Here is a 16,857-nt window from a genome sequence, read left to right as displayed (position 1 = left end):
CTCTCCCCCAGGGGATGGAGCAAAATCACATGGGGATGGGTTAAATGCAGAGGACAAATTTCACCACACCCAGATGTGTGTGTGACGATGATCATTGGGACTTTAACTTTATTGGTCGCTGGTGCTTATATGTAGGTATGCACTTTATTTTAATCTGATACAACATTATTTATATGCATTGTTTTTTTGTAATGGCTTGCTGAGCCTCGGGGCTCCACAAACTCCAGTTTGACAATAAAGTATTTGTGTTTTTTATATTACGTTTCACAACTGTTGCCTACATTTTTAATAGTTTTGTTAGTCTACTTTAAAAGACAGCTCTGACTTGAGGTGCTCTCGACTGATGAATTGTCGCCATTAATTAAAACTAACTGGTGTTCTGCAGAACTCAATTTGACAAATAGTGATTGATGCGAGTGTAGTACCCCACAAATTCCAAGTATTAACAGAGAAAAAGAGATCAAGAACAAGAAAAACATGTATTGCTATGTATGCAGACACAAGACATTAGGCTAATTTAAACTGTACACATACTGTGCATTTTATAATAGCAGAATTTTTTATGATTATTTGAGATTTGTTCAGAAAAACAATAAACACACCATTCTGCATAAACATATTACTCAAAACACGAATCGAGTCTAAAACTGCTCAATGTTTCCTTTGTAAAATCAAGAGTGACAAAAGCATTTACAGACATTTGTATAAAAGTTAAGTTACATAACTTAGGGGGGGGGGGATGTCCTAAACATGCGCAGATACACACACGCACACACACACGCACACACATGCGCACACACACCCATTTGGCTTGCTCTGAAAAGGAATGATGTCAGTGACAAACATTTTGTTTTTGCCCACCAGTGTTGTTCTTAACAGTGCTAAACATCCAAATAAAAGAACAGCTTCAATAGATAGGATGCTAATTAAAACATTCTTGGAGATCTGTTCATTCACAGAATGGGCCAACTCCTGAAACACACTCTCTCTCACACACACACACACACACACACACACACACACACACACACACACACACACACACACACACACACACACACACACACACACACACACACACACACACACACACACACACACACACACACACACACACACACACACACACACACACACACACACACACACACACACACACACACACACACACACACACACACACACACACACACACACACACACACACACACACACACACACACACACACTAAACTCACAGCAACTTCCACACTCACAAGCCACAGAACAAATAAATCTGCTGTCTGAGCACGAAATGTCATGTCTGCCATTTGGGCAAATACGCTATCAAACCTTGCTACAACGGCGTTTCATCCATCCAGGAAAGATAATAAATATACCCAAAAAATGTACAAAACATCTGCAAGTTACAATGCATTTGTCTGTTTGAAGTATACTTTCAGGCACAAAGTTAGAAGTGTGTTGGAGAAGCGAGGGGATGATTGTTCAACTACATCGACACTTTACAGAGTCTCTGATGCTCATTTAATATCAAACAGTTTTTTCAAAATGTGCTCATACTTATAACAATTCCAAGAGTAGCCTAAATTGCATTATAACCAAGTTAAAGGTTTATATATTATCCTTTGTTAAACATTTCCAGCTGTTCAATGTTTCAGTATTATTAAACAACTCAATCAATTGGTGTTAGTGGCACATTGTGACTTATGGCAGCAGAAATGTGTGTGAAATTTGTTTTCTATCGTGTGGCTTTTGTACATGGAAATTGCGTCCCTTGTGGAGTCCTTCTCTGAGACAGTCAGCAACAGTTTTGAAAGCAAGAATGTTGGGAAACAGAGCTATAAAAGACAAACAGTTGCGTTCCCGTTAGTTTTTTTCTTTGTGGAATGCTATAATTGTATTTTTATAATTCTGTCTCCCATTATTTGCCGATGCTGCATTCATGGTTGGTGTGATGTGTATTGGAATTTTTACAGAAGGTCAAATGAAGCTCATCTATACGATATAGTGCATTTTTGGATCATCTTGAAAGCCAATTCAATTATCCCTAACATTTTTTGAGTGTACTATATATCCCCCACACACACAATTTAGAGCTCCTTCAACACTGTGTCAACAACCAAATATTAATAAAAATATATCCTCATAAAGGTGATGTTGGAAGTCCATATTGGTAAATTGTTGAGAATTGTTGACTGCTAGGATCCTCAGAGATGGCCCATTGGGTTTGCAGGGTCGCTCAGACTTGGATGAAATGCGATATGCATGGACTGAGCATCTGTCATGACAGCAGAGACCTTCTCTTCCTCTCTCCTTCTCAGACACGCCGCTTTCGGGTTGAGGTTCCTCTCTGAGGGGCAAGCGATGGTTTGGTTGAGTGTAAGGACAAGCGTTTTTTTTTTTTTTTGTAAGATCATCTGCGTACGGCGCTCACCTCTGACTTGTTGTTCCAGGCTGAGAATGACGGCCACAGCCTGGTGCAGCACCAGCAGCTTTGTCTGCGGCTTCTCACTCTTCAGATGCAGTTGACACATGTGACCTAGCTCCTTGAAGGCCTCGTTGATGTCACGGACGCGTAGACGCTCCCGAGCGTTGTTGGCCATCCTCCTCTCACGCTCACGCTCGGCCTTCTGTTCTGGACTCAGATCTTCGTCCTCGTGGATACTTTAGCATTGGACGAGATGGGAGAGGAGAATGAATGTCGAATCGATTTGATGTGGATTTGACTACCCTCTGGTGTCCACTAAGAAGAACAGTTCTCTATTTTTGTTCCATATAAAATATCAATTTATTTCCAATAGTTTAGTCTCCTAATTTGCATTCATACATGTTGTTATCCAATCAGATTTCATCCAGTATGTGCTGTCAGGTCAGACTAGGTGACTCAAAGTATATAAAACTGGAAACGTGGTCTACCTGTCCCGCGTGCTGTTGTCTCCATGCGATTTGAGTTCGCTTTCCTCATCTGACCTTTGACTGTCAGAGCTGTGATTGGTGTGCATCATATCTTCTTCCATCTTCAGCTCCACATTTCCTGGGATTCCCAAACTCCCTGCAAGGGAAGAGGGAATGTTACATACTGTGACATCAATTTGGCAGATGATCACCATCAAGGTTAAAAATTAGCCATTGAGTCACCTCGAGCTCTTGGCATGGACTCCAGCGTGGTCCCCTGTCTAGCAGGGTACGGATGTCCGTTCTGTGTGCGGCCCTGGAAGGCTGAGTGGTTGTTATTCATGGTAACAGCTTCAACCTTTGCGGCACACAAAAAAGTTGATGAAATATGGCCGATATTTACAGTATGTGTTTTAGCTAGTACACCATGTGAGAATCCTTTCAACAATAATCATAAATTGTGATACAGTATAGCGCTTGTGTGTCTGACTTCATAAGACCAAGTCGGGTTGTTGTTATGCGTCTAGTGTGTTGGTGGAGTGCCTAGTGCATGTCACTTCTCACTGTCAACCCTCACCGCTGGCTAGCAGTTTGCGAACGGGAGAGCCGAGTGCGTAAGTCTCTCCTTGCCAGTACATAGCCTCTCTAACAGCAAGCCCTATGTAGTGCCTCCACGCGGCGACACACGATAACTGGGTACAACACGGACCCAGGCGGAACTACAAGGGACTCGGAGGAGGTCTCGCCCCTAGACGTGCGGCACGCAGGCCCACCGGCGTGTGGACACGCCCTGGTGCCCACGAACCAGCCCCCAAACTATGGGTTAAATAGTACTACTGCCCAGTGGTTTCCTCGGGGGAGGAATGGGCTAAGGGAGTCAACCCCTACAGAAAATCAATTTCCCCTTGGGTTAGGAAGGGATAGGAGAAGGAAAACTCTGATTTCAAACCTCCGCTGCCTTGCGGCAACACCCGTTCATGGGAAAAGGCTTCGGGAGTCAACCCTGAGGAAAAATCCGGAGCTGGAGTCCCTAAGGCGGATCCTGTGTTGATTCAACGTCTTTCCGGCAACTCCTGCGACTTCGCCGGCACTCAGACAGTATTGGCCCTGCCCTTCCCCTGGTGTGTCCAGCGGAGTGGAGTGGGGGAACCTCCTACATGGGCAACAGCTTGTTCTCCATAGAAACATGCTCAGGCTCTGCGCCCTGAAGAGTCCACTTCAGCATCGCGTCACAGTGTTGGAACAAAAACGGAAAGCAGCAGATTTACCGGTTATAAGCCACCGCTCGATTGGCGAAGAGCGAGGCGCCAGGGGTTGTTTTCGACAGTGGGAGAGATCTTCGCGTCTCATTGGGCAGCTACCGCCCGCTTCAAGCTGGGCAGTGCCCAGCCAGTAAGGTGCTGCCTCGCCACGGTCTACTTGCCCCACTGGGTGTGTGGGTCATAGGGGAAACCTGACAAGTAGCCCGACAAAGTCTTACACCAGGCCGAAAATGCAAACAAAACGGGAAAACTAAAGGAAAACCCCCCTCATACTTGAAAATTGGCACGTGCAATGTACGAACCTTAACCACTGGCCTTTCTGAAGACCTTCAAGCCATCAATGATGCCCGAAAGACCACCGTTATCAACAACGAACTTCTGAGGTTACAGCTAGACATTGTTGCTCTTCAGGAAACAAGACTCCTCTCTTCTGGTTGCATCAGGGAGAAAGATTACACCTTTATCTGGCAAGGAAAACAGCCTGGTGAACCAAAAGAACATGGCGTGGGATTCGCCTATCGGAACAGCCTATCTGGTTCCATCTTGCCATGCGAGGGAACAGAGAGACTCCTGAAACTTCAGCTCCGATCATCAACAGGCGTGGTGAACTTTATCAGTGCCTACGCACCAACACTTCCGTCATCTCAAGAAGCCAAGGACAAGTTTTATGATGAGCTCAACAACACAATTCAGAGCATACCTCCCAACAAAAAGCTGCTCATCCTTGGAGATTTCAACGCCCGTGTTGGCCAGGACTACAACAGCTGGCCATCCTGTCTAGGACACTTCGGAATTGGCAAGATCAACGAAAATGGACAGAGATTATTGGAACTGTGCTGCCAACAAAACCTCTGCATCACCAACACATTTTTCAGCACCAAGACCCAGCACAAGGTTTCATGGAGGCACCCAAGATCAAAACACTGGCACCTGATCGACTTCGTACTAACCAGACAAAACGATCTGTCTGACGTCAAGCTACCAGAGTGCTGACTGCGACGCTGACCATTCCCTCGTATGCAACAGAGTGAAGCTACAGCCGAGAAAAGTCCATCACTCGAAGAAAGTCGGCAGAGCTCGCATCAACACCAATGGTACATCTGATCCTCGAAAAGTAGAACTATTCGCAGCCGCAGTAGACAAAGCCCTTGAAGAGACCCCTGAGGGCAGCGCCTCCAAAAGATGGGAACACTTCAGAGATGCTGTCTACAACACCGCCATGCAAACATTCGGACGGAAAACAACAAAATCCACAGACTGGTTCGAGGCACACTCTTTAGAGCTACTCCCTCTGATAGAACAAAAGAGGCAAGCCCTGAGACAATATAAATCCTCCCCCAACGACAAAAACCTGCAGACACTGAGAACAGCCCGCAGCAAAGTGCAAAAACCTTGCAAAAGATGTGCCAATGATTACTGGATCCAACTTTGCGTCAAGATTCAAACTGCAGCAGACACAGGAAACATCCGTGGCATGTATGAAGGAATAAAACTTGTCATTGGGCCAACGAGGAAAACCACTGCCCCACTGAAGTCAGCCCAAGGGGACATCATCACCGATAAAGGTCAGCAAATGGAGCGCTGGGCAGAGCACTACTCACAACTGTACAGCAGTGAGACAAACGTTAGCCAAGATGCTCTCGACTCAATTGAAGAACTGCCGATCATGAGGGAGCTAGACGAAAATCCCAGCCTGGAAGAAACAAAAAGCGCACTAGAAGACCTTGTGTCTGGCAAAGCACCAGAAAAAGATGGCATCCCTCCAGAAGTTCTGAAATGTGCAAAGGGTACACTCATCCAACATCTTCACGAGATCCTCTCTTTGTGCTGGAAGGAAGGCGAAGTGCCACAGGACATGGGAGATGCAAACATAGTCACCCTATACAAGAACAAGGGTGATAGAAGTGACTGCAACAATTACCGCGGAATCTCACTCCTCAGCATTGTCGGCAAACTCTTCGCGCGCGTAGTGTTAAGAAAACTGCAGGTCCTGGCCGACAGAGTCTACCCAGAATCACAATGCGGATTCAGAGCGGAAAGATCCACCATAGATATGGTCTTCTCTGTGAGGCAACTACAAGAGAAATGCAGAGAACAAAGAAAACCACTTTACCTTGCCTTCATCGATCTAACCAAGGCCTTTGATCAGAAAAGGACTTTTCAACATTTTGGAAAAAATTGGCTGCCCCCCCACCATGCTGAGCATTGTCAAATCATTCCATGACAACATGCAAGGAACTATCATACACGACGGCAATGCATCCAAATCATTTAACATCAGCAGCGGGGTAAAACAAGGATGTGTTCTGGCTCCAACCCTGTTCAGTATATTCTTCTCCGTCATGCTGAAGTTTGCATTTGGAAACGCCACAGAAGGAATCTACTTACGAACTAGACACGACGGCAACCTCTTTAACATCACAAGACTAAAGGCCAAGACCAAAGTTCGAACCAGGTGCCTCCGAGAATTCTTGTTCGCTGATGACGCAGCTGTTGCAACCCACACAGAAGAGGAACTCCACGCACTCATGTCTCGCTTCGCATACGCCTGTGAACAATTCGGCCTAACCATCAGCCTAAAAAAGACACAAGTGATGGGCCAGGATGTTGTAACACCACCGGCAATCACAATCTCAAACCACACACTGGAGTCCGTCCATGACTTTATCTACCTGGGCTCTACCATTTCAGACAAGGTGATTATTGACAAGGAACTCGCTCGGCGGATCGGCAAAGCTGCATCAACTTTTGCTCGCCTCACAGAAAGAGTCTGGTCCAACAACAACCTGATGAGAAACACCAGGGTTCAGGTCTACAAAGCTTGTGTCTTGAGCACCCTACTCTATGGCAGCGAAACCTGGACGCTCCATGCAAGACAAGAGAAGAAACCGAATGCCTTCCACCTTCGATGTCTACGTCGCATCCTCGGGATCACTTGGAAAGATCATGTAACCAACAACGCAGTGCTGGAGATGACCAAAATACCTTCCATGTTCTCCCTGCTCAAGCAGAGACGCCTGCGCTGGCTGGGCCACGTGACCCGTATGGACGAGGGAAGAATCCCCAAAGATCTCCTGTTCGGCGAATTGTCGTCTGGTTCGAGGCCAGTAGGATGACCCCAGCTGCGCTACAAGGACACATGTAAACGCGATAAAAGCCTGTGTAAAAGCCACAGGCATCGCACTGAACACATGGCAAACTATCGCCCAAGACAGAAGCTACTGGAGACAGAAAACGAGAGAAGGTCTTGTCGCCTACGAAGACATCCTAAGGCAGCAGGCCAACGGCAAAAGACTCAGAAATAAAAATCTGCATTTTCAAGATTTCAATAACACCTCTGACCACCGCTGTGCAAGATGCGGCAGAAGCTGTGCCTCCCGGATCGGACTGTATAGCCACACGAAGCACTGCCGTGGAGTGACACCAACGGGCGCAAACCCATGATCTCCCGGGATCGACGGCTGCCTAAAACGATAGCACTTGAAACTCTTCTGGACCAGGCACAAAACCAACATCTGCTTCTTTGTACCCAATGTCCTCCTGAGTGGATCATTTTTCATACAGAGCTGATCTTAATCCTCCCCTTAAAACTGCTATACACTTTATATTACACCAGTAATTCTCTTCAGCAATGATTCACTCCTAATCGACACATCCAAAGTATGAAATGTAATACCGCTCTCCCCCAGGGGATTAGAATATACTTTCCCTCTAGCTAGGCCCAAATCCGCCCACTCGGCAAAAACATGCCGTATCTGAGGCAAAACCCCATCACCTCGCACATTCAGTACACTTCCTACACAAAGGTGACGTGTCTCTGGCCCATTGTGTTCTGTTTCCTATTTTGCCGATAACATCGTGGAAAAGTCCACAAGCCGAAGAGCGCGCACAAACACAAGATGACATTTGCATACGTGCAGCGCCGTGCTTAAATGCTTCAAAGTCTACCATAGTTGGGGTGTGGCACGTGAGTGGCAGCGTGCTGGCGGGGTTCGGTCGGCCATGGAGGTTCTGGTTCAGCAGGCTGTGGATGTCAGCAGGCAGGCTGGGCATGGGACCCACGGCGTGGTTTCTCAGAACGTGGATCACATCATCCAATCTGTCCAGTCTGTCCTCTACCTGAGACTTGTAGGTTGAAAAATATTTGTTTAATCCTGGTGTAACTGAGCTAAAAAAAGTAACATGGCATACTGGTGGATTAAAATCTCTCTCTCTCCCTCTCTCTCTCTTTCTCTCACTCTGCTTAGTATATATATATATATATATATATATATATATATATATATATATATATATATAACTTTTTATCATACAGATGGATTACATATTTTAAAAAAGTATAAATGACTGTGCTGGCAGATGATAAGATGCTAGCTATCATTATTTATTTGGGTCAGGCCAGTTGAATGGTTGAATTATTAGAAAGTAGTTTTGATGAATATTTTTGGGGTTTAATAAGTCAGAGGAATGTTTAGTAACGCTTTAGACTAGTTGTAATTTGCATAATTAGTTGATTAGTTATAATTGCAGTACGCTAATTTGATTGGTTAGTAGGGTCATTTCGAATAAAAGACGTGCACTGGCGTAGCAGTGAAGGCATATCGTTTTTTGACGTTGTCCGTTTGATCAAGTGAATTTTCCGTCTTATGTGAACCTTCTTATGTGTTGTATGGCACTCAGAAAGTCCGTCGAATTTTGGTCGGAAAACCGCCACGAACGCCAACAAAGACGTGCACGCAAGCGCCCGTGGTGGATACACGCACATCGAGAAGCGTGGGGCGATTATGGACAGGAATTAACCAAAGCGAAAGAAAACAAAAGGAAACTCAACTGGTCCGTGAGTACACCGAAAAAATGACGGAAGTACATTGGATAAGAATATGACACACACACACACTGCTTGGCTAACTGCAGTATGTGTAATGTGCCATGAAAATGGAGTTAAATAGAAAATGTCAGATTTTTTTCTGGTGCAACGGGGAACTCGCAAAGGCACTTTATGGTGATATTTACTCAACTATATAATCATCTCTTACCATGGATATAAGTGAGGACTCATAATGCGGCGACCCAGGAGTCTGTACTGAGCTGCGGGGCCACATATTGGTTCCTAGTTATATGCAAAACAAAGAGAAAATAAAATAAACAAACACAAACTAGAAAGCTTGGCACTCCAAATAATCAGTGTTCCGCTGAGGGTAGCAGATTTAAGCCGCTCGACAGTTAACCTGCAGGTTCGCTGGCGTTTGGCAGAGGCGACGGGGACCTCACAGGCGTGGACGAGCTGGAAGGGAAACTGCTGCTGGTGTGATCGGGGGAATAAATCTGGCAGCAGACATGGAGGGAGAGAAAACGAAGAGGAGGAGGAGTGGGATGGGGGCATGGATCATTTTAAAGGCACTTGTCATTTGTGCACCGGCTGCTGTCAAAGCAGCCTCATAACCCAAACTAACTCATCAATTGTGCTCATATTACTAGTCAGCAGCTAATAAAAAGTCAGAGAGTAGTAGCCCTTTGCTGATATGCACTCGCCTGCGACTGCCAGGAAAGACTGACTATTTCCTCTTTGCATTGCACCCTCGGGGCCCTCGCTTTAGTTTTATAGTCTTGTTTTGAATGTTTGATTGTAACGGAGAACAAATGAATTGATGCAATGGGAGTGTGGTGCTCTATACTTACAGATGCTAGAGCTTTGCCCAATGTATCGCCCGTCTGTGACCCTCCTGGCACATTTGTATGGTTTCCTGAGACTGACAAATAATTAGAATTAATGAAAGAATAACCAAACAATTTTATTTATTTTTTGTAAGTTTTGTGGGGTTTTAACCAGAAGTATTTTCGTGACATCTGGGTTCGTGATGAAATGACATCACATTTCTTTTTTAAAAAAAAAAATACAAATTAGCCTCTTAATGGCTTCATTTCTATTAACATAGAACAAAATAATTAACCTAGAACCAGAAAAAAAAATAAAAAAATCACATCTTTTATCTTTAGCACCCCTTATTTTTTTCCTTTCACTTTTTTTTGTGCAACCTAGAAAGAGGACCTTGGGCACTACTAGCTTCAATGACTTCATTGCCTCACCGGTAGAATTGTCTGTTGTGTTGATCGACGGGGTGTGCGATGATACATTGTTGCGATGAAAAGTGGACATGGGAGGGAGAGCTCTGTTCATGTCTGCTGCAATTGCTGAGTGTGGGGAATAGTCCTAAAAAAAAAAAAAAAAACATAAAAAAACCACATGTAAAAAAAAAAAAAAAAAAAAAAAAAAAAAAAAAAAAAAAGATACGTGACAATCTGGATGTAAATCTCACCAGGTGTCCATGCGGCTGCAGACTGCTGTAGTTCCCCGCTTGTGTTTGGTGGTTGCTGGTTGCTCCCAGTGCACCTTCATAGCCATGCTGGTTCAGCCCATTTACGGCACTCCAGATGTCGGGCAAATTGCTTGTGCCCTCTAAAATGAATGACAATATGTTACATGTAGCACAGCATCTCAAGCAGACGTCACATTAATTAAGTGTTATTTACCACTTTCACAGACTTTGTTTTTTTCCAAACTTAATTAACTTTGTAATCAGCAGTGTAGGCTGAATGACATCAGTCAAAGTGTTTAGGTGATTTAGCGTATTTGGAAGAAAAAAAAAAATCAATAATAATTTGAAAGCAGTAAATTGTGGATACTGATCTCAGGGGATCACTGTAGTAATAAAAAAAACACAATCCTAAATAAATACAAGTTTTAAACAACATATCGGAGATGTGAAATGTTTTAATGACATAAGAATAAATCCACTTCATAAAGTCTGTGTTTGTGTTTTTGCTCTACTTAAAAGCAAGGATTTGGTGATCTAAATTTCTTTGGCTTACTATATTTATTTATTTATTTATTAATATTTGGCCAACTCAAATGAGCTGAGTGTTAGAATAGATCCACAGTTGTCATCAATTTCCTTACCAAAAAAAGTGCTGGCAAACACATTATTGGAGACCTTGTTGGACGGATGTAAAGATGAGTTCTGGCTGAAGTCATCACTCCTGGGAGACTGCCCATAAATCTAAAAAACAAAACAAAGGGACAGTGTGATCACATTGGGAAATGCATACCGCCACACGTCCGCATGGATACTATGATGGGAGTAGTACATTCAAAACAAAGCAGCACACTTAGAGCAGTTGCGATAATCCATAAACCGCAGATCCGCGCACCTCCTCATCCGGATTTAGGAACCATTCAGCATGAGAAATCCCTGCCCTAATCGTGATCGGTTCTCCTGGCTTCAGAGGGCTGAGATACAATTCCCTTCTTAATGAAACTGAGTTACAGGCCTCAATGAGAAAACCATAACAAGTGCTCTGACCTTGCTGAACCTTTTTTTTCATCCAAGGAAAAATTAATTGCAAAGCGGAATTCATCTGATCTTCCACTTGTGTTACGTTTTGACTACACACACGAGAAGTCTGGGCTGCACCTGCACCTCCCTCCAGCGCTTTGATGTGGCCCAGGAAATGAAAATAAAACTCCCTGCGCAGCATCAATAGGGTGTCAGTTACCCAGACGACAAGTCCTGTAAAGCAGGCTATTAAAGACTCTCTTGAGCGCGCTCGTCCGAGCACACGCATTTGCACACACAAGAGCCGTGACCCTGGTTGGCATGAGTCCCATGGTGATTGCGGGCCAGGCCAAACAGAGGAGCCCCTGCCGACACTGGGCCCGTCCGTCTGAGCCGCCACGGGCAGCATATGGCCAAGGATAAAGCCAATTGTCCTCCTTACCATCAGCATAGCAGGCAACCCGTTAATAATGGTCACACCCCCGCCCCAGCACGCCTCCTTTGGCCCCCGCAGGAGAGGAGGCCCGTCACCATGGCATCCTCTTTTAGCGTAGCATTGATTTAGAAACCATCAATCATGGCATCACAAATGATAAGAGACTCCTTTTTTCTGCACCAATTAAAGGACTTAAGTAGGAAAAGATTTGTATGAAAGTATAGTCAACATATGTTTTGAAAAAGTCTATTTTATCTTAGCTCGATATGAGGTAACCATATTGTTAGCTTAATAGCATAGCTCCTTAAGTAATGTTAAACTTATTGTCTCAAATGTCAATACAAATTTAAATGTATTCATTTATTTTTGTGTGTGTAGATTCTCTGTCATTCAGGTCGTGGTAATGCGCAAACGAATCGAAACAACTGAACTGGATTCTACATTTTGGGCAAATTTGTTGGATTTCCAGTTCAAAATTGACTAACACTTATTGTGTGTTAATAAACTGATAATATTTGGTCATTTTAATTTTAACCTCACTATAGGACAGTGGAACCCTGTTAAAAATTATTATATTTCAACCTATTGGTATTGATATTTGTTATGTCATTATGATAGTAATGGCATGCAGTACAAAATTAGGATTTTTAAAATTTCTTAAAGGAGAAAAAAATCAAAAACTGGTACATTTCAGGTTACGTTTTTAATTTCCAACTATTTCAAATCAAGTGCTCCGTACAAGGTTAAACAAAATGGAAACTAGTAAACAACAAAGTACTGCACACCAAGGTTTTGCTATGGTATCACATTATCACGTTAAATGAGAGTAATATCAACTTGCACTTGGGAGCCAGCGCTGCGCTCCTCAAGCAAGCACATGCAACCAATTTTCTGCCTCTGTGATCCATGATGTCTGGATATGGTTAGTCTCAGCGAGATCAAAGCTGCCTTTGATAATGGCTGAAGCGATGGAGAGACGGCCGAAATCAAATAGAAATAGCAAGCAATCTGCTTCATGTCAAGATGCTGCTTGCTGCTGCCAGGCTGCTTGCCTTAGCTAACAGGAAGCAGGAGCGTTGCCAGCACATTCAAATACAACTTTGTCAACATGCAAACGCCACAAGTGTGCTGTGATATTGGCAAACGTGGTGGTGGTGGGGGGGCTCAATTCCAGATTCAAAAGTGCAGATTGAGCACTTGAAGCTGAGATGCACGTCCGTAGAGAATTAAACAAGAGACACAGTACCCCACTCAGTCACAATAGAAAACAATACACCCATAGTCTATAAGCATAGGGTGTCAAACCCAAGGCCCAGGGGCCAGGTCCGGCCCACCACATCATTTTATGAGGCCCACGAGGACAAATAGTGCATCGACTTCATGTGTGATTAATAAAATTACAAATTTTCTTTGCTTTTAAAAATATGAGAAATTACTAGCAATTTTTATTTCCATCCATTATTTTTTTAATATTTGAATTTTTTTTACTAGTCTCTGATTTCAAAACTAGTTATTCATCAGTTTGTTGTGTAGCCTTTACTGTATATAAAATAAGGCATTGACAGTCATAATGGTCCTCCAAAGGAAACAATGCAAATGATGTGGCCCACCACAAAAGTCAGTTTGACACTATCTATCTATCTATCTATCTATCTATCTATCTATCTATCTATCTATCTATCTATCTATCTATCTATCTATCTATCTATCTATCTATCTATCTATCTAATCATTATACACACACGCACAACTAACTTATACATGCGTGACTTGTGAGCCATAATAATGCCATCACACCAGTTGCAGACCACAATTGTTGTCCCACCGTTGCAACAAACAAAGCTCTTCCAGTAAATAAACCCAACGGTGCATTCAATGACATCAGCATCACACATCTACCAAAGTGACTCTTCTGCGATAAAGATGCACATAAGAAAATTGTACTCACGGGCTTCATGTTGTAGCAATACATGAGTGAGTTGCCGCCTGCGCTTGAGACAGGATGAGCACAGTACATAACTCTGCTGCGCTTCACAGTACAGTCCACAATGTGTCAGTTCCGTCAGTCACTCGGTGTCTCTACTCATGTGGATATAGCCCTCTACTCATGTGGATATAGTCCTCTTGCACTTCTCTCTCCTAATCTACCCCTGCTGCTTGTGCAGCTTCCCACAGACGACGTATACAAATTAGGGCTGGACCATTACAGGCAGTAGAAAGGGGTGGCCAAGAGAGGATTTCATGACTTTAGCTGATGCATGGTCAGGACTATGATCAGCATCCCCCCACTTTTTGTACTGTAGACTTCCATTGCACATCTTAATTTTAGCTTAGGTGTGCATGTGTGGAGTGAAATAAAATAGATATACACTAAATTGTTCCTTGTGATAATTATACAAAAATACATTGTCATAATGAGGAATTGAAATATTCTCTTTAATGGACTAATTTTTTCTAAGAGGGTTTTTGGGTACCTTAGAGATAAACATTGTAGCTTTTCTTTTTATACAATTTTCCTGGCAGGAATTTACTTATTCACTGGATCTTGATTGTTGTCACATGTTTATTTCTTTCATATCCTACCTGCAAAATGTTTCGGAGCACAGAAAACCTGTTCAGAATTTCCATAATAATGTTATGAAAGGAGTACATTGTGCTAAATTATTAGTACATTGTTAAGAAAATAATTACGCTGCAATTCCCATCCCGACAAGTGGGGAAGAGTTTGTGTAAAATCGAAGCTGCCCTAAGAGCAGAGAGTAGCGATGACAACACAAAGATTAGCCCATTTTAGACAGGTAAATGGGGGATAACACAGCCTTGTCTGACCCACATTTACAAATAGATTCAGGATTGCAGGCACGTGTGTGGCGGCTGGGCTAAAAGTCGTTCACGCTGTCGAGCTGAACAGCAAATGGGTGGCACTTGAACACGCAAACTTCCGCAAGGAGGTTAAACCTCAAGTCTGATGCCTTGCTCTAATAAAAATAAGTTTTATACAAACATACCCTTATGCAACAACCATTTTGAAGTAGGATAGAAAGCAACAAAACACAATAAAATAGTAAATACAATGGACATAAGATATGTAGAATTTGTTTGTTCTCATGTGTATCTGTGGGTTTTTTGTGTCGAATTAGATTTTACGAGATATAAGATGACATTTGAAGTGATATAACTTGAAACAAATTCTACTTAAATATTCTTGTTCGCTGGTTTTGTTGATGTATTTTGTTGGCTAAATAGTAAATTTAATCATCTCAAATTGATCCAACACTAACATCCATCCATCCATCCATCCCTTTTCTGAACCGCTTAGTCCCCACGGGGGTCGCGGGCGTGCTGGAGCCTATCCCAGCCGTCATCGGGCAGTAGGCGGGGGACACCCTGAACTGGTTGCCAGCCAATCGCAGGGCACACAGAGACAGACAACCAATCGCACTCCCACTCACACCTAGGGACAATTTGGAGTGATCAATCGGCCTACCAAGCATGTTTTTGGAATGTGGGAGGAAACCGGAGTGCCCGGAGAAAACCCACGCGGGCCCGGGGAGAACATGCAAACTCTACACAGGGAGGGCCGGAGGTGGAATCGAACCCGCACCCTCCTAACTGTGAGGCGGACGTGCTACCCAGTGCTCCACCGAGCCGCCACCAACACTAACATATATAATGTAATTGTTTAGCCTTCATGAAGAATCAAAGGGGGCATAGTTTGATTTTATTTCAGATTTGTCCAGGTGTTTTTAACTTGATATTGTGACATGGTCAATTCAAAATGGCTTGGGCATTTATGCTATTAGGCTAACGAAAGACAGTAATTATGACAATTGTGGTATTAAAAAAAAAAATCATTTTAGCTTTCCATTAAAATAATACACAACAAATAACAATCAGCTAATTTATCGTATTTTTTGCAATTAAGGAAATTTAATTAAATCTTAAATGGTCACTTGCAAGGCATTTGCTGTCTTTAATATTTTATTGATGCATGCCTTGACTGACCTTTGGGGTAAAATGAAAGAGGACTTTATTTGCTAGCACTGTTGACTGGACTCAAACCGCACCGCGTTGATCTCAATCTCATCAGGAGGTGAGCTGTGCAAACCACAAAATCTAATCCTGACTCTTCACGCTAGTGTTAACTGGGTTAGCAGGTCAACCACTCCATCTTCATCACTGCAGTTAATTGCGAAGGAGTACTTGGATTTCATTTTGTTGTTCAAAACCGAACTTCGTTGGAAATAAAGGTTCACATTTTCTTCCTCATCAATGAGCCAAGAACAGCAGCAGCGACCAAATAACCTTTTCCACTGACAGAGATCAGTTTTCCCATCTTAGATAGTAGACACACGCATGCACAAACCCCAGTGGATAAATGATCCAAGAGCAAATATATACAGTCGCCTAACCCTGAACTTTGCATCAATCTTAGCTAATTGCAGTCTTGTCAGGGGTGCGATTATTCAAACAGGTAATGCAAATGTTAATGAGTTCAGATTTGCATATCTTTATTTTCCAATGGCTGAAATGTCATTGGTTATAACGCTCTACACTGAAGAATGTCACTCCTGATGGCCCCTTGATATGTCGCTGACCATTATGAGGCTGAAAAAATGAGCATCTGAGAGGACTGGGGGGGTAAAAAAAAGATGGCACCATGCCCAACATTTAACTAAAACTGTTTACTAAAGAAAAGAGATAAAAGCAAATTCCACACAATCTTTACAATCCCAGATTTTTAATTTGACCTCACGAGCAAATTCACAGGTGCGCAATTGAAAAAGGAATTAAAAAATGAACCGTTTTTTTTTTTTTTTTTTTGGGGTGAGATATTGTGCACAAGTGCGGTTGGCACGGCGGTCTTCGTCATGTGCCTGATTTGACATGGCTTAAATAAGTATCTTCCTGCCAGTGATTGGCATTCGCA

At 43.2% G+C, this 16,857-nt stretch overlaps 1 protein-coding gene across 1 annotated transcript; it reads right to left on the bottom strand.

Annotated features, from left to right (window-relative positions):
* Positions 1–460: 460 nt before the first annotated feature.
* LOC125970123 (transcription factor 12) lies at positions 461–14,112 on the bottom strand. Its single transcript, XM_049722133.2, has 12 exons — positions 13,876–14,112; positions 11,116–11,215; positions 10,475–10,614; positions 10,245–10,368; positions 9,837–9,907; positions 9,386–9,482; positions 9,194–9,267; positions 8,106–8,282; positions 3,139–3,253; positions 2,917–3,052; positions 2,435–2,664; positions 461–2,350 (listed from the first exon to the last, which is right to left on the bottom strand). The coding sequence occupies exons 1-12, from the start codon at positions 13,942–13,944 to the stop codon at positions 2,208–2,210; spliced, it is 1,476 nt and encodes a 491-aa protein (XP_049578090.1). The 5' UTR covers positions 13,945–14,112; the 3' UTR covers positions 461–2,207.
* Between the last annotated feature and the right edge of the window lie 2,745 nt (positions 14,113–16,857).

This window comes from Syngnathus scovelli, chromosome 6 (genome assembly GCF_024217435.2).
Source record: "Syngnathus scovelli strain Florida chromosome 6, RoL_Ssco_1.2, whole genome shotgun sequence".
NCBI lineage: Eukaryota > Metazoa > Chordata > Actinopteri > Syngnathiformes > Syngnathidae > Syngnathus > Syngnathus scovelli.
Note: the sequence above shows the minus strand (reverse complement) of the source record. Positions and strands in the feature narration are given on the sequence as shown.